Source organism: Sinohyriopsis cumingii, chromosome 3 (genome assembly GCF_028554795.1).
Source record: "Sinohyriopsis cumingii isolate HCF-2022 chromosome 3, ASM2855479v2, whole genome shotgun sequence".
NCBI lineage: Eukaryota > Metazoa > Mollusca > Bivalvia > Unionida > Unionidae > Sinohyriopsis > Sinohyriopsis cumingii.
Genome location: NC_142963.1, coordinates 7,550,348 through 7,571,954, shown reverse-complemented (window position 1 = coordinate 7,571,954; position 21,607 = coordinate 7,550,348). Strand labels below are relative to the sequence as shown.

General features: G+C 37.1%; 1 protein-coding gene across 2 annotated transcripts in view; it reads right to left on the bottom strand.

The window, feature by feature from the left end:
- The window catches only part of LOC149802430 (serine/threonine-protein kinase/endoribonuclease IRE1-like), a 104,665-nt gene that overhangs the window by 53,989 nt on the left and 29,069 nt on the right, over positions 1-21,607 (bottom strand). For both annotated transcript variants that reach the window (XR_016420031.1, XM_089951644.1), the window contains exons 10-15: positions 14,485-14,566; positions 14,006-14,141; positions 11,609-11,877; positions 3,383-3,515; positions 2,275-2,365; positions 231-360 (exon numbers count right to left, since the gene is read on the bottom strand). Coding sequence is in view for 1 of the 2 variants with exons in the window: in XM_089951644.1 (XP_089807770.1) it covers positions 231-360; positions 2,275-2,365; positions 3,383-3,515; positions 11,609-11,877; positions 14,006-14,141; positions 14,485-14,566 (841 nt within the window). In the remaining variant the exon portion in view is untranslated. The remainder of the gene's footprint in view (positions 1-230; positions 361-2,274; positions 2,366-3,382; positions 3,516-11,608; positions 11,878-14,005; positions 14,142-14,484; positions 14,567-21,607) is intronic.

Sequence of the window (21,607 nt, the reverse complement as noted above, 5' to 3'; positions counted from 1 at the left end):
TACGTCATATCCATCGGTTCCATATACTGTAAGCTACGTCATATCCATCGGTTCCATATACTGTAAGCTACGTCATATCCATCGGTTCCATATACTGTAAGCTACGTCATATCCATCAGTTCCATATACTGTAAACTACGTCATATCCATCAGTTCCATATACTGTAAACTACGTCATATCCATCAGTTCCATATTTTGCAAATTATGTCAATATAGCAAAGACACTTACCATACAAAAATATCTGATAACATTTGGGTGTTGATCTGATTCTCGCAACAGTTCCACTTCTCTATCAGCAAAACTGAAACACTCTGGTAGTAGTCGCTTCACGGCTACATCTCTTCCATCAAACCGTCCCCTGGCAAGAGTCAAGTAAGAATTAAAAAGTTACAATATATACAGAGTGTACATTTTCTGTAGAGGACAAATATAATTATTTTTGGCAACATAAAAAAAATCATAAAAAGAAATAATTATAACATTCATATATCTTTAAAGTGTGACACTCCAGTGGCTCAACCCAGAGAAAAGACTCTTCACAGTGTAGCTTATTTTAGTTCAACTGCAGAAGTAAACAGATGAGCTGTACTTGAATACAAAATTATCTAATAAAATGTCCGTTTTTATGCAATTCAGCTTCCAATACATTTTTATTAATAGAGTTTCTCATAGATGTTTTTATTATAAACTGGTCAACATCATTTCATTGGAATGTTTATTCTAGCTTTAAAATGAGTATACTGAATAACAGCCATCTTCTCTCCCCCTCACCCTAAATTATTATCATTATTATTATTATTATTATTGTTATTATTATCATTATTATTATTAATGTAAATATCTGGACATAATAAACTGATGAATTTTTACTCTATACAGATAATTTTAGTGCTAATGAAAATTATCAATGTTTCCTATTATGACTCTATGGGCTTTAAGTAACTGAAAGGAGTAAAAACCAACAAGTTTTGTAAAATTCAAAAAATTAATTATTTCCTAGAAAATACAATGCAATTTTTTAAAATAACTAACAGTATTGCAAATTAAATCCCAAATAGTATTAAAAGTTTTATCACAAGTCCAAATGTATAAAATTCCAAATGAATTCCAGTTGTGTTCCAAATAAGTACCAATATTGAACGTGTTGATGTGTCTGTAATTTTGCACATGGCAATTTACCAATGGTCTGAATTGTGATCATTTAGTTTTTTGATGTATCACAATAATATACTCCAAAAATGTTCTTCTCTCAAACCACTATAATTCTATATTAATGTTCCAGTCCAAGAATATTATAGATTAGCACTTTATATTTTCAGTGAATAATAATTTGAATAAATAATTCCACCCAAGTGAAATACTGAACACAATGATAAGACTGATTCTGTTTCAAGATGGCATCAATGAGTAATTTCTCAAGTAAACATTAATAAAAACTGACACGAAAGTAGAACCAGGATGAGGGTCAAACATTCATTTCTAGAATATTTTAAGTTGTCAACAAGACAAGGTCTATTACTAAAATTATAATAAAGAATATGGGAGACATTAGGTACAACTGGTTCTTCATAGGAGAATTCCAGTGTCCTAGATCCAGAGCCAAATAAACATTTACCTCCATGATGAATTTGATTTTGGACAAGGTCAAGTCCAAAATACAATTATACATAACATAATCATGGAGAATAAAAACTAATAAATACAAATTAAATATACACAACATCCCAAATATATTATATGGAAAATGAATATCTTTTCTATCTGGATAGTGTATCAACAATCCCAGAAAATTCAATGCTAGGCAAAAGGTGGCTTTTGTGTGGATAATGTGTTGACATACTTGGAAAATTCAATGCTGGGCAAAAGTGGGTGAAATTAACAAGGCTGTATTGTATACCAACTTGCTAATATAGAACATTTATATGATAAAGTTTCATTTCACAAATAAAGAATTCAAGTTGCAGCTCTCATGTTTTGTTTTTCTCTTTTTGCAATACTATATGCCCATACAGTGATAAATGTACATGTAAGCAAATATCATTCCAGTCACAGATCATAAATAATATAATTACTTAATTTCACACACACACACTATGTACATGTAGATCCTAGTTATAATTCTGTCTGCATTATACTATATTTTCAATGGAAACTACCAGCAAACATCAGAGGTCCACAAACACATTGCACAGGAAGAAAAAATAACATACAAACCTTCAAGCGATTTTCAATGGGATAACAATTTAGACTGTATACAGATTATAGTACTCACCTATATACAAACGTTCCTTCACAGCCATGACCTAACACATCTTTGGGATTGTAGAAGATTTTTCCAACTTGGAAAAATCCTTGTGGCACCTCTAAAAGTGAAAATATGAAAGGTTTATATGAATTGTTACATAACAAACATGTGTGACCATTAACACAAAACCTTAAAGTCCTTGACAATGTCAGTGTCACCATGGAAAAGTAATAACTATGTCAAACTCCTCCAGTGCAGTCAATGCAATAAATCATTATAATTAGGTAGTTCTAATAGTTTTTCACAGATCTTTGTTTTGGAGGGTTAGCTGCTATGTTTGTGTATTTGGAGCAGGGTTGTGAGGGGCTATTGTTGCAGAAATATTTAATGAAAATTTTAAAGACAGCTAAAATACAATATGATCTTCTAATACCTTTTTCACAGATGTAAAAATCATTTACTACTCAAGCAACTAGACTGTTTCAGTTAGTAAGAATTGTCTTCCCTTGATTACTCTGCTACACAATACTGGTAGCATGTGCAATTCTTTTTGGAGAATCAAAGGTTTTACCTCAGCTGCATGCTTAAAGTCAAAAGTTTTGGATTATGTTTCCTTTCTCAGAAGCTACAAAAGGATTTCATCAAACACACTGAATTGCTTGACTTGTTTTCAAGGCCATAAAGAAAGTTTATAAATTTACTGAACTACTGAGATTCTACTGGTCTGTCAACTTCAATACACGTATAAATACATATAAATACCATTTGACTTAATGGTGTAGGTAAGTATTGCTGGTCAATATACCATTAGAATTAAGGGTGCAGACCAGCATGGCTGGCCAACACATCACAAGACTTAAAAGTGCTGGTCAGCAAAGCTGGTCAACATACCATTAGCCTTAAAGCTGCTGGTCAGTAAATGGCATAATATTGTGATTTCATAGAAAGAAAAAAAAAAATACAGAAATCTGACAAAACTTGACTCAAAAATATCCTGTATTCCAAAAAATGATAACTACCTACTATTTTCTGCTAATGACAAAGGCTGAAACAGTTAAAACTACAGGACCAAGACAAAAGCTGGAAATGAGCGAGTTTAATATTCTGATGAACCTGATGCCTGTCCAAAACTGACCTTCATATTCCATGCTAGATACTGATCCATTCTTTCTAATAAGGGAAGTCTGTGCTGACCGCTGTTGCTGATCATGTAGTCTGTTCTCCTCTATCTGCTTTTTCAACATAATCTTTATGGATTCTTCTGTTCTCTGAAAGTATAAATAAGTTTCTTTGATGTTATTAATGGAATAAGCAATACTGCATTTATCTTGTACATATGATAAGATGATTTACTCAGTGTCTGTCATTTTAACTCCAATGAGACACCAATTTTGTAAAGTAAAATACGATTGTCCGATAACTTATCCATTTAGGAGGACATGCAGTAATGCTACATTTCAAAATCAGTTTTCTCAATCTAAAAAATATGCTTGCCACAGATGTGCTAAAAAGTCTGTTTGTTTAAGTGGAAATTAAAATTAGGTTTACCTTGGACAGATAATTGGCATCAATCAACATTAGCAGATATGCATGCCCTTCCAAAGATGCAACTACAGGAAGACATCGGTGGGGTGCACCACTTGATCGTAATACATTAGGAGAATAGGTAAGAAGAGGGAGTTCATACCCTTACCCTGAAGTTGTACCTGTCTCTGGTCTTCTAATGTACAGGAAATACCTTTGAGTATAGTGAACTACAGGCTTGGGTTAGCACATGATTCATGCATGTTGCTGTTGTTGTAGGGTTTAATGCCATTTTTCAGCGCACGATAGGTTATACATGGTGGCCAGTATTAATGGTGGAGGAAGAACCTGGGAAAACCCCCAGAAAGAACCACCAACCCACGAGAAGCTACTTACAAGCTTTCTAACATACCCACATTGGCTGAATCCGAGACTCAAACCCACGCAGATTCATGCATGTCAAGTGGCTTGGAGAAAACATTCTCACTCTCTTAAGATCACTGGAAGTATTGTAACCCATGTTGTTATAATGCTGCTGAATGACCTGGTAAGGTTGCCTGTTGTGCTGCTATGTAGGTTCCACCAGGTCAAACTAAAACCTTTAGAATAAAGTCTCCAAAAGAAAAAACTAGTGAATGTTGTTTCTGACTTCCATCAAATGGGATGGGTAGCAACTGCACTCAAATGCTATGCTAGTGGAGGGGTTAATTCCTTGTGGAGGGGTTAATTCCTTGCAGGCTGAGCAGATAACTTATCACATCCAGGATGACAGAACCTTAGAAGAAATACAGTTGTAAAAGCACGTGAATTTTCCCTCTTTAAATTGACTCTGTTCACTTCAAGTACTACTTCACAGCACTACTGCTGCACCATGAGCAAAAGCCCATGGGGCATTATCCCAACCCAAACTGCCAATGCCCCTCTATATTAAACAAATAACCATAGATTGCTCACTATTAGGGGACAGAAGTAGAAAAAGTGTCACCCAGACAACTCATCAAAGCAACAACAATGGAGCCCTGATGGGGTCCTGTAGATGCCCTTTGGAAAATGGTTAAATGAAGGCACTGATTGTAAAACAAAGTACTAATTCTTCATAAGTGGGTAGCCTGTTCAAGGCAGTGAAAGCAGAGGCCATTGTAAGTGAAACTAACCATACTATCACAGCAGAACTGCAGATAGTTTGGGGTACATGACAAGACTTGCAATTTGTGGATTCTGTCTGCTAGAATTATTAAGATGCAAGTTTGCACAAGAAATGAATAGTGGAGGTTCAAAAGGGACAAAAAACACTATGTGGTTGTCAACTGGACACTAAAGGTTATTTGTTCTGTTTTATTTGTAAATGTATTCAGTATCACTATTTGAGTGAAAATCATATATATTTGTATTGCAGATCAAATATTATCTGTATTTGTACAAATTCCATACTTTATTCACCCTTGGTGAATAATCATCATTTATTTATAGTTGTGTAAATTCATAATTTGATAGCCTTGGTGGTGGAGGCAATACTGTTTGTTTCATGGTAATTTCTAAAACATTGATCATCCATGGTGGCATATCCACAAGTCAATCATATTTTGTTTATAATTTCTTTTCATTAATTCTTGTTCATTAGTTGTTATGATTTGTTCCAGTTAGGAACAATATTAGTGCCTTTTATCAGTTTAACTCACTGAGCAAGTTTTTTGTTAAATCCATTGTTGGGATTTATGTGCATGAGTTTATCCATTGTTGGGATTTATGTGCATGAATGAGTTTGGTGTCAGATTGAACCATTTTTTAATAATAATATAAATAAACATCTTACATAAATTTGATTCAATGTCTTTGATATAATGTGACCCCAACCCACATCATTCCTGTACAAATACAGCTTAAGCAACATCTGGGCAATTGGTTCAAAAATTTTCTAAATTAAGCCATGTTATGACCTGAGCAGGAGTAGAACACCTGTAACCATGGCTGGTTGTGAAGATTTGCTTTGGCCATAATCTTCCTGGGTAGGTCTATAGCTAGATCAAGTAAATCATCGAACCGGGGCTTGTCCAACCCAAATACAGCTATCAGAATTATCTTGCAATTCTGACCCTTTATGTTTTGAATTATTTTCAGGACTGAGACTCTTGGGGGTTAGGCAATTACCCTCCCAGCTGATTAACAGTGCATCCACAGCCCAAGGTCCAGAACAATTGAGATAATGGGAGGCCATTTGTGGTTCCTCCTTGTTGCAAAAACATTATCAGATGCTCCAGAAGTGCATAAATCCAAAGAAAAATGTGAAGAGACCAATCTGTATGGATAACCTGAACTTTTTGGGAGAATGTTGGCCAGAACATTGATTCTGCTGGGAATGTGTCTGATTTGTACACTAATAAACCAAAGAAACTGCCAAATCAGCACACAAAGATCAGGCGATCTGATGCTCCCTGCTGGGAATGTGTCTGATTTGTACACTAATGAATCAAAGAAACTGCCAAATCAGCACACAAAGATCAGACGATTTGATGCCCCCTCTCCATTTGAGGGGGTAAGTCAACCTGACAGAGTTCTCTAACATACTTCATTTGAGCCAGCAAAGTCATTAGGTTGGATTTACAAGGCTGTAGCTGTACCTGACTGGAAAAGACTCCATTTGTTGGGAAGCAGTTTCCAAAAGGGAAACATCCTCACCCACCAGCAAATTCTGCACAAGTTGTGAAGCCACATCTTATGAAGCTGCTGAATGACCTGGAAATGTGGACCATTGCACCCTGGCTACAGGTCACGCCAGACTGAGTTAAGACCTTTGGAATGAAAGATCTCGGAGGTAAAAACTGGAAAATGAAGACTTGGATCTCTGTCCCACAGCATGGATAATGTCAGAGAATAGTTCCAGTCAAAGGCTATGCTTGAAGCAACTGTTCTAACCTTGTGAGTCAAAATGCATGAAAAATTCATTGAGCTGGGGTTATTTCTCAATATGCAGAGCAAATAATCCACTTAACCCAGGACAAAAGGGTCTGTGCTGTTATTTTATCCTGTCCATCTTTGAGAGGTAAAAATAAGCGTGATTTCCCTGAACACAATGGCTCTGATATTTTAAGAAACCACATCAAGGCTCTTACTGGATCTTACAGGTGGTCTTGAGCCAAGTGCCTAGAGTAGACAGCGATTCATTATAAAAGTCTGGTTACCCATGAATGCAGCCTGTTCTTGAAAGTAAAAGAGGGTACCATCATGAGTGAAACTGACCCTTCTTGTTGATCTTGCATGTAATTTGGGTCCACTGATAAAGCATGTATTACGTTGATTCTGCCTGCTGTCATTAAAGTAAATGAGGAAGCAAGTCTTGTATTAATGGTGAGTCAATGGTGCCCTTGTAAGTGGGGGGGGGGGGCTTCATGTGCGATATAGATCCATTATGTTGGATCTGTAAGCCCACCAAGAAATGTATTCCTGATTTCTGTCTGCCAAAGTAGTGAAGAGGCAGGACTTGTATGACAGGTAAACTAGTTAAGTTCTTGAGAGCAGTGCAATTGGTGGCTTGTTCAGACAGGTTATTCTCTATGAAAAGTCCACTTGGGCAAGGGTCCAGTGCCACTCGCCACGTGAAATCCAGGTCTTTGTTTCATGTGATATCCTCTCATCATTGCCTTCCTATACTGATCTGCCTGGACCTTTATTCCCTACTTCAGCAGAGTAATTAGGGTGAAGAGACACTTACTGTTGGTTCCTGTATCATGTTCAGAATCCAAACTATTTAGATGTGTATACATTTGGTAGGTCATGTTAAATCTGGAATAAAACTGTGATCATGCAAGCACCGATTTGTTGAGTAATGAAAATTGGGTCTCCAAAATAATTAGGTTTTTGGTGGGGGTTCACAGATTTGCTAACGTGCTTAGAAGGTCTACATTACTTGACAGCAGTGTAAAGTTATGTATTTCTTCTTTTCTCTAACAATATCCACTTGGGTCTATCGATCATGAACTGTAATGACATCATGATGCTAAACTGTGTCTCTTGGCCTAAATGAATTAAGCTTAACAATCGGAGGGGGGCCAAAATTCAATGTATTGGAAGCAGTAATTAGTCTGGTCTCTGGGTCCAGGATTGGTGTCACAAAGGTTGGGACTGCTGGTATTCCACCATGTCACTAATGTGCATCATAAGTTGATCACATCAAGCATGTGTCATATGAAACTGAGGGATGAAAAGTCATACCAGAAATATTGGTCTGCCAATACATTAGCCAGCCTAAGATATGTTGAACTGAAACCTGGATTGTTGTTGAGGATACCACATTAGAAAATCCCAAACAAGAAAACAAAGGTCTGAGCTCTTGTTCTGCTTTGCAGTTTGAGATCAGGCAACACAGTTAATGGACAGAATGAGAACTCAATTCCCATGTAAATTCATCAGCCACCAATGACAGGCATCAAAAATAGCATCCATCTGATGATAATGGACCTATAACTAATGATCCTCGGAGGGCCACATTTCTATGTTAGTCCGAGAAGGTAGGAAACTTGCTCCCCCTAGCCCTCTATGTTCACATCTGTAGCAATTGTGATTGTCAGAGGATGGGTTTGTAAATGTATTGCTGATTCAAGTCCAAAGTGAATTTGTGATGCAACCTCAAATGGTTGCCTATTGAGAGAGTTAGTCCAATTGTCAAGGGTCGGTCTCCACTTGGACCATGGAATGAGCAAAACTCTGCTGGCAACTGAATATTCTATCAGACTGATTGCTCCAAAGAGGCATAGAACTTACCAATGGATGGATTCAAATCTCTTTTACCAAGGAACACATTCTTCTTACTTGAACATTGAGTCCAGACCTAATCTGCCAAATCTTGAAAGGATATGAGGTCTAACACTGAGTCCAGACCTAGTCTGCCAAATCATGTAAGGATATGAGGTCTAACATTGAGTCCAGACCTAGTCGGCCAAATCATGTAAGGATATGAGGTCTAACATTGAGTCCAGACCTAGTCGGCCAAATCATGTAAGGATATGAGGTCTAACACCGAGTCCAGACCTAGTTGGCCAAATCATGTAAGGATATGAGGTCTAACATTGAGTCCAGACCTAGTCGGCCAAATCATGTAAGGATATGAGGTCTAACACTGAGTCCAGACCTAGTCGGCCAAATCATGTAAGGATATGAGGTCTAACATTGAGTCCAGACCTAGTTGGCCAAATCATGTAAGGATATGAGGTCTAACATTGAGTCCAGACCTAGTTGGCCAAATCATGTAAGAATATGAGGTCTAACATTGAGTCCAGACCTAGTCTGCCAAATCTTGAAAGGATATGAGGTCTAACACTGAGTCCAGACCTAGTCGGCCAAATCATGTAAGGATATGAGGTCTAACACTGAGTCCAGACCTAGTCGGCCAAATCATGTAAGGATATGAGGTCTAACACTGAGTCCAGACCTAGTCGGCCAAATCATGTAAGGATATGAGGTCTAACACTGAGTCCAGACCTAGCTGGCCAAATCATGTAAGGATATGAGGTCTAACATTGAGTCCAGACCTAGTCAGCCAAATCATGTAAGGATATGAGGTCTAACATTGAGTCCAGACCTAGTCGGCCAAATCATGTAAGGATATGAGGTCTAACACTGAGTCCAGACCTAGTCGGCCAAGTCATGTAAGGATATGAGGTCTAACATTGAGTCCAGACCTAGTCGGCCAAATCATGTAAGGATATGAGGTCTAACACTGAGTCCAGACCTAGTCGGCCAAATCATGTAAGGATATGAGGTCTAACATTGAGTCCAGACCTAGTTGGCCAAATCATGTAAGGATATGAGGTCTAACATTGAGTCCAGACCTAGTTGGCCAAATCATGTAAGAATATGAGGTCTAACATTGAGTCCAGACCTAGTTGGTCAAATCATGTAAGGATATGAGGTCTTAGATGTTCTTGCTGACAAGAGATTGAGAATGAAAGGAAAGTAACACATAAAATCATGTCTTGCTAATAAAATATAAAGAGTCTGTTTTTTGTAGCCTGTTGTACATCAGTCACAGAATTTCTGAAAAGCTTTCTGAGCGGAGCATGAGATCACATCTCTTGCAAGTCTACGCTTATTGTGAAGTCTGCACAATTGACAACATTAGGAACCAATTTTTTATTCCATCATAAAATCTAAGAGCATAACAGAGTTGATTAAATGCATTTAAGTTCAGAATCAACTGAAAAGAGCCATGTTGTAGCTGAAAGAATTGTGACCAAAGGCTTAGTACATGAGCTGAACATGATCCGGAGTCAAAAGGGATTACTGTTGGATCCCCATGTCATCATGGCAAATCTTCTCCAATGAGCCATGAAAAATTGGGATCTTCTTCCTACCAGGATCTGAGATAAGGGTAGAATGTGGTGACCGTATGTATGTCATCAAGATGGGGATTATAATCTAAGGGTTGCTGCTTTGATACTTGTGAAGGTCAGCCTGCATTGGCTGCTCAGTGGGAAATGCACTTAGTTCTCATTTCCTCTGCTCTTGTTGTTGTTGTTCTAGGGTTTAACGCCATTTTTCAGCACAAGATCGGCTATACATGGCAGCCAGTATAACTGGTGGAGGAAGAACCTTGGAAAACCCAGGGAAGAACCACCAACCCATGAGAAGCTACTGGCAGGCTTTCCCACATACCCATGCTAGCCGAGCCTTGGACTCGAACCCACGCAGAGGTGAGATGACGGTGAGCCCTTTAGACCACTCCACCACTCTGGGACCCCATTTCCTCTGCATGATATAGCCAATAATGTGTAAAAAGGGTTGTTAAAACCATCAAAAAGCATAGAACTGAAAAGGTTGCTTCCTTGATCTCGATAATTCATGATGTCGGAGCAAAATTATCTTGAGAGTTATAAATTTTCGACAATATCATGCTGCCTTCATCAGTGACTGATGCTGATCACATGACTTTTAATGGTGAAAGAAAACACCAAACAAAACAAGTAGTGGCCCAAACAGAACCAGCATCGGTATGCCATATATCCGCAGTACATCACATGTCCCAGCTAGAGTATTTAGATAAACCATACAACTCTTTAAGACAAAAACCTACACATCTGATGGACAAAACAGAAAATTTGAAAAAATATGGTGTTATTTATTATATCCAATGTAGTGATAATGAGAATAACTACATCAGGGAAACAGACACTGTTTTAATAAGGATTAAGAAAAACATCAGTAAAGAGTCATTGGTCATACATGAACACTGTAGCAATATGGAACATTCCATCATCAGACCAAGATTGTCATATCAGAGGACAACACATGGAAAATGAAAATGGAGGCAATTGAAATATGACAGTAGAGGCCAACACTAAACAGGGACAAGGGATTTGAATTACCACCCATCTACACCAGTCTCCTTGTATCAAGCGACCATTATAAGTCACATGATCAACATCAGTCACTGATCGAGAGTGATATTGTCAAACTCTTAAGAATTTTATGCTCTGAGTATGGGAAATTACTAATGATAAAAAAAGCATACTTTTCAGGTAAGACACTGCATGATGCAAAATACTTACATAATTTTCTTTTTATGAATAAGCTTTCAGGGTGCCTACCTGCTTTAACAAAGGTAAAAGAATGATCAACTTACAAAGGGACAAGAGACTGACCTAGTAGATGTGCAGTTCATATCCCTGTTAAGTTTTCAGTGTTTCTTTAAAAGCTGCAATAATACGAGAGAGAGAGAGAGAGAGAGAGAGAGAGAGAGACAGAGAGAGAGAGAGAGAGAGAGAAAAGATAAATATTTAAATGGAAATATAGGTTGGATAGAGAAACAGAGTGATGGTCAGACATGGATCACAAAAACTCGTACCTTAGGAAAATATATGACCACAACTCCAATAGTGAGCAATAAGAGTATGATAGTGGTGATAAATTTCAGGTCCAAGTTGTATAGAAAGCCAGGCTGTGATTCCCCCATTGTGGATGTATTGTCAGCAGCCCCATCCCTGTTGTCCAAGGATGGGATGGGTTTCTGACGGGGCTGGTGAGGTATCACTTTCTCTGTGCTGCCAGACTTGTCTGTGATCTGATAACTTGGGTGGATTCGGGACATATCCTGCTCTGGAACTTCATGGTAACCTAGCAACAAAAGAAATAGTACTCACAGTATTACAAAAAATATTTAGTCATAATTCTGAAATATGCAAAAAGGATCCTAAGAAAGAGTCCACAACATGATTATGGAGCCATCAAAGATCATACAAAACAGCCTTTATTATTCTAAGTTTGATTATCCACATTTTTTATCTGAACTGAAGGTAAGATGATAGCTAGGTATGAAGGTAGGTCTATGTTTTAATCAATCAGAGACCCTGCAATTTTAATGGCTCTTACTTTACATTTTCTCCCCAAAACTTGCATGGCAGGCACATACCAATTAAACTGAAAAGAAACCAATTCAAAAGGAGTTATGACAAGTTGTGACAAAGGAGAAAACACTGATATACCTAATTATTAAATGTACTGAAAAATGTAATTTTTGGTTTCTGCTGTTTAAGTGTTAGTAATATCCTTCCATGATTAACTGGTTTCCACATACCTGGGACCTAGGGAAGGCACTTACCCAACCATAGATGCAATTTAGAATTTTCTTATCATTTAATATGAACTCTGTGCAATCAAAGTATCCTGACATATTTTTTTAAAACAGTGCCTTCCCAGGGCAACATGTATTTTTAAATGGAACAACCCTAAAATTACTGATTTATAAAACTCGTTTTTTCTTTCAGGAACTGCACCATAAAATTTCACTGATCAACATTATCTTACTTCACTCTGTTTATGAAAATTAATAACTGATGACAAGCTGTCTTGCTACCTTGAAAATAGGTAACACCTCCTTAACATGCATTTCTGGCAAACTCGGATGTTTTTTTTAATCAGGATCATCAAATAAATCTTGGAGAGTAGTAATACAAATTAGTTCTTGTGGCTAGAATATTTTGTTCTTAATTCAGGATTAATCTTCACATACTTTGCTCTAAATAAGTCATATACACACATGGTATAAGAGACTGATCTAATCTCCATTGTACAATACTGACCCCTGGGCAATTGTTCAGTTAAAGGATTTTTATAAGTCATGGAGACAGGCTTTTGTCCTGTGTTTTGTGGTTATAAAGTGTTTAAGCAATTGAGAAAACACACTAACCAAACAAACACAGCTGACAACACCTCTAAGATTATTCAACAAAGAAAATGTAAATTATACACAGTCACCTTTCTAAATTGAACTTAGAAAGCAATGTCTTTATTGATTATCCAACAAAGAAAATGTAAATTATATATAGCCACCTTTCTAAATTGAACTTAGTAAGCAAGGTCTTTATTGATTATTCAAGAAAGAAAAGGTAAATTATACATAGCCACCTTTCTAAACTGAACTTAGAAAGCAAAGTCTTTATGTAAATTATACATATCCACCTTTCTAAACTGAATTTAGTAAGCAAGGTCTTTATTGATTATTCAACAAAGAAAATGTAAATTATACATAGCCACCTTTCTAAATTGAACTTTCTAAATTGAACTTAGAAAGCAATGTCTTTATTGATTATTCAACAAAGAAAATGTAATTTATACATAGCCACCTTTCTAAATTGAACTTAGTAAGCAAGGTCTTTATTGATTATTCGACAAAGAAAGAAGCTGAAAACAAGACACTGAATTTACTATGGTGTTTATTTGGCAGTTAAATGGATAAATCAAAGACAGCTTGATCTAACAATATCTGAAAACTCCTCTGACCAATGTCTGGCTGAAAACTCCTCTGGCCAATGTCTGGCTGAAAACTCCTCTGACCAATGTCTGGCTGAAAACACCTCTGACCAATGTCTGGCTGAAAACTCATCTGACCAATGTCTGGCTGAAAACACCTCTGACCAATGTCTGACTGAAAACACCTCTGACCAATGTCTGGCTGCTAAAAATATGTGCAGGTGAAAACCTATGATCTACTGGATATGTCCAGGAAATACAAGGGTTTAGGATCTCTCGTATGTGTACATCTTTATAGCTATCTAGTAACGTTTGGACATCATTCTGACCCATGCATGCGTGCACATGCGCACACACAAACATGCAGGCGTGTGTACACACTTATTATTTTAGTGTCAAATTCATATACTTTATCTCAATACCTAAATTGAGAGGCAAAAAATGCATCTTTGAGGCACAAAAAGTGCCTGCTTAAAGGACCTTCAAACCATACCTAACAAAAGAACAATTCCACCCCTTCTGACTGTGTGCGCTGTAACCCTTTCCTCATACATGTTCTGGTTTTGTTTTTGATCCACAGGTGTTGTAGGGTTTGGACCTTCCAGCAATTTGAGCCCTTTGTCACGAGGCTGAAATGTTAAAATAGAATTAGAAATTAGAAAGAGTGACAGTCATCACACAGGGCCCATCACAGAAACAAAATGTCACACTACATTCCTCACCTATGTTTAATAGTCCTTTATGTGTCCTTAGTGTGACAGTTACCATTCATTTTAGTTCCTTGTCTGAAAAGTCAGTCGATTCTACCATAATAAATCTGTGCTCAATACAATTGTACAAATTTTGTTCCCATTTAGGGTGAAAAGTCAGTCTATTTTATTGTAATAAATATGAATTCACTGGAACTGTAACAGTTTTCTTCCCATCTAGGGTGAAAAGTCATCTACTCAATCATAACAAACTTGTACTCACTGCAATTGTAACAGTTTTTTCATCAACAAAAGATGCTGTAGCAAAAAGGCCATTCTCATACTCTCCTACATACAGGGTGGGGCTAAAATGGAAACAAAGAACACAATATAAATCAAAACAAGAAAAGGATGACATTTACTACTGAAATAATTTATACATGTAAAATTAAGCAATTAAAAAAAGTAAAGCTTTTAAAAGCTGACATTCAACCATGAAATCAAAGATTCCAAAACTGAAACTTTTAAAGCAAGAAGCTACGTGTACATAATTTTCTTGTTTCATATCTTCAATTTTGCCACCACTGCCATTCCAATCTCTTGAACCCACATAAGGTGAATAAAAATTGTATGAATTTTGTTCACACACTTAAGCATTTCCTAAAAGTTTTGACTCATTACCTTCTTTTGTGTACAGGGACCCTGGGTGGCTGAGTGGTCTAACGTGCTCACCTTTACAGACCACTGACACCTCATCCCAGTCCATGTGGGTTCGAGTCTTGGCTCTGCCAACATGAGTGTGTGAGAGAGCTTGCAAGTAACTTCATGTGGGTTGGTGGTTCTTCCCAGGGTTTTCCCAGGTTCTTCCTCCACCAAATATACTGGCTGCCATGTATAGCCTATCATGTGCTGAAAAATGGCCACAAAACCAAACAAATCTATTGTGAACAAGTGAATATTACATATGTACAAGAAGTCAATATTACATATGTACAAAAAGTCAATATTACATTTGTGTGTGTGTGTGTGTATGATTTAGATTTTTAACGTAGCTTTAACAATTTTCCAGTCATATCGCTATGATATCTGCAATGTGGCAGTTTAAAGTGATGTCTAGCACTGTATCATGCCACAGACATGTTGCATGATGTCCCCCCAGTAACATTATCCTGACATCAGGCTGACCAGTCCTAACACATACCTCTTAATACTGTGCACCTAGCGAGGCAGCTGTTAGTACCATTTTTAAAAGTCTTTGGTATGACCAGGCCAGGGTTCAAACCCACAACCTACCACATCTGGGGTGGATGCTCTAACCACTAGGTCACCGGAGCAGTCAATATTACATTTGTACAAAAAGTGATTATATATGTACAAGAAGTGAATAGTACATACGAACAAGAAGTGAATAGTACACATGTACAAGGAGTGAAAATTACATATGTACAAGAAATTAATAATACATATGTACAAGAAGTGAATACATATGTACAAGTGAATAATACATATGTACAAGTGAATCATACATATGTATAAGAAGTGAATATTACATGTATACAAGAAGTGAATAATACATGTGTATAAGTGAATATTACATGACTGTGTACAAGAAGTGAATATTACGTGTTCAAGAGAAAATACATGTGTACAAGAAGTGAATACTACATGTATACAAGAAGTGAATAACACATGTGTACAAGAAATGAATACATATGTACAAGAAGTAAATGATACACGTGTACAAGAATGAAAATTACATATGTACAAGAAGTAAATAATACATATGTACAATAAGTGAATAATACACATGTACAAGAAGTGAATATTACATATGTACAAGTACATATTACATGTGTACAAGAAGTGAATATTACATATGTATAAGAAGTAAATAATACATATGTACAATAAGTGAATAATACACATGTACAAGTGAATATTACATATGTACAAGTACATATTACATGTGTACAAGATGTGAATATTACATATGTACAAGTAAATATTACATGTGTACAAGAAGTGAATAGTACATATGTACAAAAGTAAATAATACATGTGTACAATAAGTGAATAATACACATGTACAAGAAGTGAATATTACATATGTGCAAGTAGTTTTATATACTGGCATACTGTATGTTTGTAAAGCATAATTTAAACATCCTGAAACTGATGATATAATCATCTTACACAAACAGATTGTCCAACCAAAAAAAGCCATGAAACTTCTAAAGACTTTTGCAATTAAAATATGTCTACCTGCTACAGCACATGTCATTTTGTTGCAAAGAAAGCGCTGAAAAATGCCAAAAATCTGTGACTTTCAATAACTAAGATTTTTAGGGTCCCCTTGAAAATGTATTACATTTTTTGAAAAATCAAATTATGTCTAAACACAAAAAATGCACAATGACACAGGAAGAAAAAAAAGGTCTTCAAAATGCTCACCAAACTGAAATGAACCTACAATCCAAATGCAGCGTAAACTGGCCAAGAAAACTTAAACACTATGATACTTTTCGACATTGAAAGGTTTTTCTTTTTTTTCGGTAATGGCAGCAAGGCTGGATGACAGACCAGATTATTTTTGCAAACATGAAAAATGTTATGCTGGATGCTTTCTGTGAACTCTGTATTGATCAGTCTTTCAATTTTTTTTTATAGTTAGTAACAACTGCTTTATTGAATAATGGATCTGCATCATATGTATAAGGCTACAGGCCTTCATGCTAGCTATCCCATTTGATCATAATTGTTCAATCATTTTTTTGGTGACGAAGCCATCTGATTTTTTTTTCTTCTTTCAGAAAGTACGTTCCAAATCTGAACATCATTTGTACAAACCTGAAAGGCCATCCAGGCAAGGGCATCATTTGCACAAACCGTGAAAGGCCATCCAGGCAAAATAAAATTAATTCTGACCAAATTCTGTTAAACAGTTTTGTGCAATGTTGTATGGTAACTGTCAATGGCAGAGAACACAAGTTATAATGTGGAAATAAAACTGGCAACAGACAGAAGAGATAACATCATTATGTGATAGTGGGCATATCAAAAGTCCTCTCAAGTGACTGATAAATGAACACTAAGTAATTAAAATCAAGCATTATTTTGGGATATAATTTCCACTAATAATATATCAAAGGGTGACATTTCTATATATTACAATAGTTTCATATATATTAATAACTTGGATATTTGCAATTTATTGCCAGTTGTCATGCTTTACATCCTGCTTGTATGTCACATGATCTAGTTATGACCTTGCTGGAATTCTTACAACCCTACAGTTTAATTGTTAAGAGAAATACTGATTTTCAGCCATAGCAAATGACCTATGACATTCCCAAAAAGCAAATATTTTAGTACACTATATTTCTTGGATAATAATTACCTGATCACATTACATTAAGATAACTTTCTCTGCTACATCCAAATCCAGTTTTACTGGAAAGATGTAAAATGTCCTTTTTATACAGGATATAGAAAAGGGAAGCAACTCTTATTGGCTGATACCTTTTTCTGCTGGGTGACTAATGTTGTACACATGCCACAAGTTTTTACTTTCAAGTGAAACCTTTAAGGATACTCGCATTGTGGAGAAGGGCCTCAGGGATTATTTGTAAAATGATCAGTTAAGTGTTACTGGAGAAATATAATTTACTAAAACATTTGCTTTCTGTAAAATACATTACCTGGTCATATTACAAGAATAGGTCAGTGGAGGAGCATCCTGCCTCTACCATGTCATCCAGTAGGAGTAACATTGCTCTAGTAAAAGGATAAACTTCTCCTAATGTTAGTTTAGCACAAGGTAGGGCAATTTATTGATACATGTGCAATGGAGATCCCTGTGGACCCTGCACAAATTTTTGTCTCACCATCAAATGTTTTTCATGAAAGTCCAGTGAGAATGGTAAATTCATCCACGGGTATAATGCTGTACTTTCATGAACAGTCATTGTATATGCAGCTACCACTAGCCTGAGAGTCAGTTCTCTCCTTGGCAAGGCCATGTCATGCAAATGGAAGAGAGAGAAGGCAGAATGGATCTGCCAATCGGCTGTCACTGCTATGTCCCTAAAACAAACAGATATTCAAGGCCAGGCTTTTGGAAGTTGCTCATATTTCATGAGCTGAAATCATCATTAGTTATACCTGATCCTGTGAGAGTTCGGAGTACAATGGTATAATAACTCCCTTCATCCAGTGGCTAGTGCTTTTGGATTGAATCGTAATAGTCTCTTGTTGCAGGTATTGCCCACGAGTCTCAGGTTTCATCGGAGGGCATGTATACAGTCCTACAACAGATCCATCATGGAGAGGGAGAGAACAATTATTTAATGACTGACTAGTGACAGAAGCCTGGTCTTAGAAAGGAAATCAGTTCATGTCATTAGAACAAATGAACCATCAGAATGGAATATTCTTGATCTATGGATACTGTAAGTAGCTCACTCACTCTGCAAGTGAAAGCCAGAGTTATCCTAAGTTAAAGGTCTTGTATGATAGCTAGTTCAGTGAGGCTGATGACACTGGTTTAAATTTAGATGAGTTTTGCCATGTCAAGACCCAGGAGAAATTCTGTTTGGGAATACTGTGAGTGAGCATGGTCTGGGTTAGGGTTCATATTACACTGCAAATCAAAGATTTTCTTCTTGCAGCCAAAATCATCTCTTCTATTAAGTCTTAACATGTCTGATGTCATGGAACAGTATGCCTTGACTGTGATAGTGACTAACTTATTGTCATCAGTGAGAAAGAAAAAGAAGGGAATCAGTGCTGGGAGTGATCTGACATCAACAATACACTATTTCCACCTGTATGTCTTCCAAGTGGATCCTCAGCTTTTGCAATCTTCTCTATGATCAAAGCTCCAAGATCAGTATCAATGAGGACGTACATGAAATGAGCCAGGCATGAAGTCTGGATAGATTAGTGGTAATTTTGACTGCCTGAGTGGAGTGCAGGTTGCTACAACCTGGCTACATATATCTGTTGCTAAATCAAGCAGATTGATGATCAGGATGTTTTTCATCCTAGAGGGGCAGTCAAAACTATTGGCAGTCTGTGCCTCTTATTTCTGAATCATTGTTATAATCAAGACTGTTGGAGGAAATGTGCATTCCTAAAATACCTCCTTCTTAAAAAAAAGAGTACTGACAACCTGTGCCAAAATAATTTCTGAGATTCATGAATCAGTGTTTGGCAGTGCACATCAGACATGTCAAGACCGCTCATATATTCATCAAGTCGCACTGAGAGATGGATGTACTTGCCACCTCCATCTAGAAATGGGGCCGAATAAATTAAATGAGCCTAATTAGATCTCTTGCTTGTCTCAATTTGCCATTGGACTTCATATCCAGAAATGTTCTAGAGTGGAAGCTGCCTGTTGTATGCAGTTTTTGTACTTATCTGCACTACCATTTACAAGCACTTTATTCTGTAAAACATCAACTTTATATTTCTGAAGGGAGGATAATGAATGTGGAAAGAGGTCAGATAATTAAATCCTGAGACACTCTGATATGGCTTGTCACTGACAAATGGCAGAAGGCCTGGGAAAATAGGAGCAAATGACTGCCTGTAATTCATTTGGCCAAAAGATAACGCTGGCCATTGTTGCAAATCGTCCTGGTAATTTTTCTGGTTACGACTGTCCTGTCTCCTGCACATTCCCTGATATGGTTGTGCAGAGATAGGAGTTTGCACTGAAAGCTAAAGGGGTAACCCTTGTGCCTCTTGCTTTCTCACCTTCTTAATTCAACATTCTAACCATAGTAGAGAACTGAAAGGAAGGGGATGCATCAAAACCCCAATACGATTGTTAGCAGCTTTATCAGTTACATCAAAATTGTCATATACACAAAGGTGGCAGGAAGCCAAAATGATATTCCTGACTAACTCTGATGTGGTATTAATGACTTGTCTGTGCACTTTATTAATGTCTAGACAAAATGCATCTGGATTAAATGTCTAAGCATGTGCCTTTCTATGGTGGGAGCAAAAAAGCTGCAGGCAAATGACTCACAATAATGAATGCTCTTGTGCTACTGGGATCATGAAAGCTCCAAGTGATGCCCAGTAATTTTGCAATCTTTAACAATCCTGACAAGATGTTGAATGACAAACTCTAGTCATCATAGTATACATCCATAAAGACATTGTAGGTAGAATTGATTTAAGGTGGAGGGCATTACAAAAGAGAAAAATTCCTATAGATATTCTCCATCACTGCTTTAATCTAAATTCTGTCCACTCCATGGTCAGAACAGCATGTTCTGGCATTTTCAAGTCCAGGGATACAGCCTATTGGATATGACATCAGTAGATATTGCATTATGGAATGTTGGTACAGAAATGTCAGTTTAGCTCCGTCGGAAGGCCCTACAAGTAATGCCAGTTCACTAAGAATTTCATAGAATAAGGTAGGTCCAGTGGAGCAGTCTGTCTGGTGCAAAACATCACTGCTGTCAGTAGATATGGCCATCTGGTCAGCCAGCTCACCAGTTAGGGATAAAAGACTCCTGGCCATTGTAATCACATATAGCATATTCATACATCTGGACCAGTTGGTTGGCATTCAGAACAACATATCACAGACAAGATATACAGTGTTTCCCTTTACACTCATTTTAATTTTGATATCAAAGTTTGTTTTCTACTCAATCTGACCCCCAGTGTTGACACCAAGGAGATTTTTTACACTCAGTCTTGCACCCCTAGGGGATACACTGATATAGTTTGTGGTCTGGATGGCTAGTGTGGTCTGGTCAGTTCTGGTGACTGGCCAGCCATATTGGGTTAAATTGCAAACCTTCACATCTAAATATTTTCATGCATTGATGGGGTAAATGGTACTTGTACAGGGTCATGACTGATGGGGTAAATGGTGCTTGTACAGGGTCATGACTGACGGGGTAAATGGTACTTGTACAGGGTCATGACTGATGGGGTAATTGGTACTTGTACAGGGTCATGACTGACGGGGTAAATGGTACTTGTACAGGGTCATGACTGATGGGGTAATTGGTACTTGTACAGGGTCATGACTGATGGGGTAAATGGTACTTGTACAGGGTCATGACTGATGGGGTAAATGGTACTTGAACAAGGTCATGACTGATGGGGTAAATATTACTTGTACTGGGTCACGACGGACGGGGAAGGGGACAAGTTTAACTATAAACCCTTCTGTCCCATGATATTTATCTGCAAGCCCTCACGCCTCAAGGGTGAGGTCCTATTTGTAAGTCCTCATGCCTAATTGGTGGGTCATAGGCTTATGGGACTGCAATATAGAATTATCATTTCTATTCATAAGCATATCGACAAAAAATCATTGGAGATATTTTAATGATACACGATTCAACTGACTGATGAGGTTTTTACTACATTTA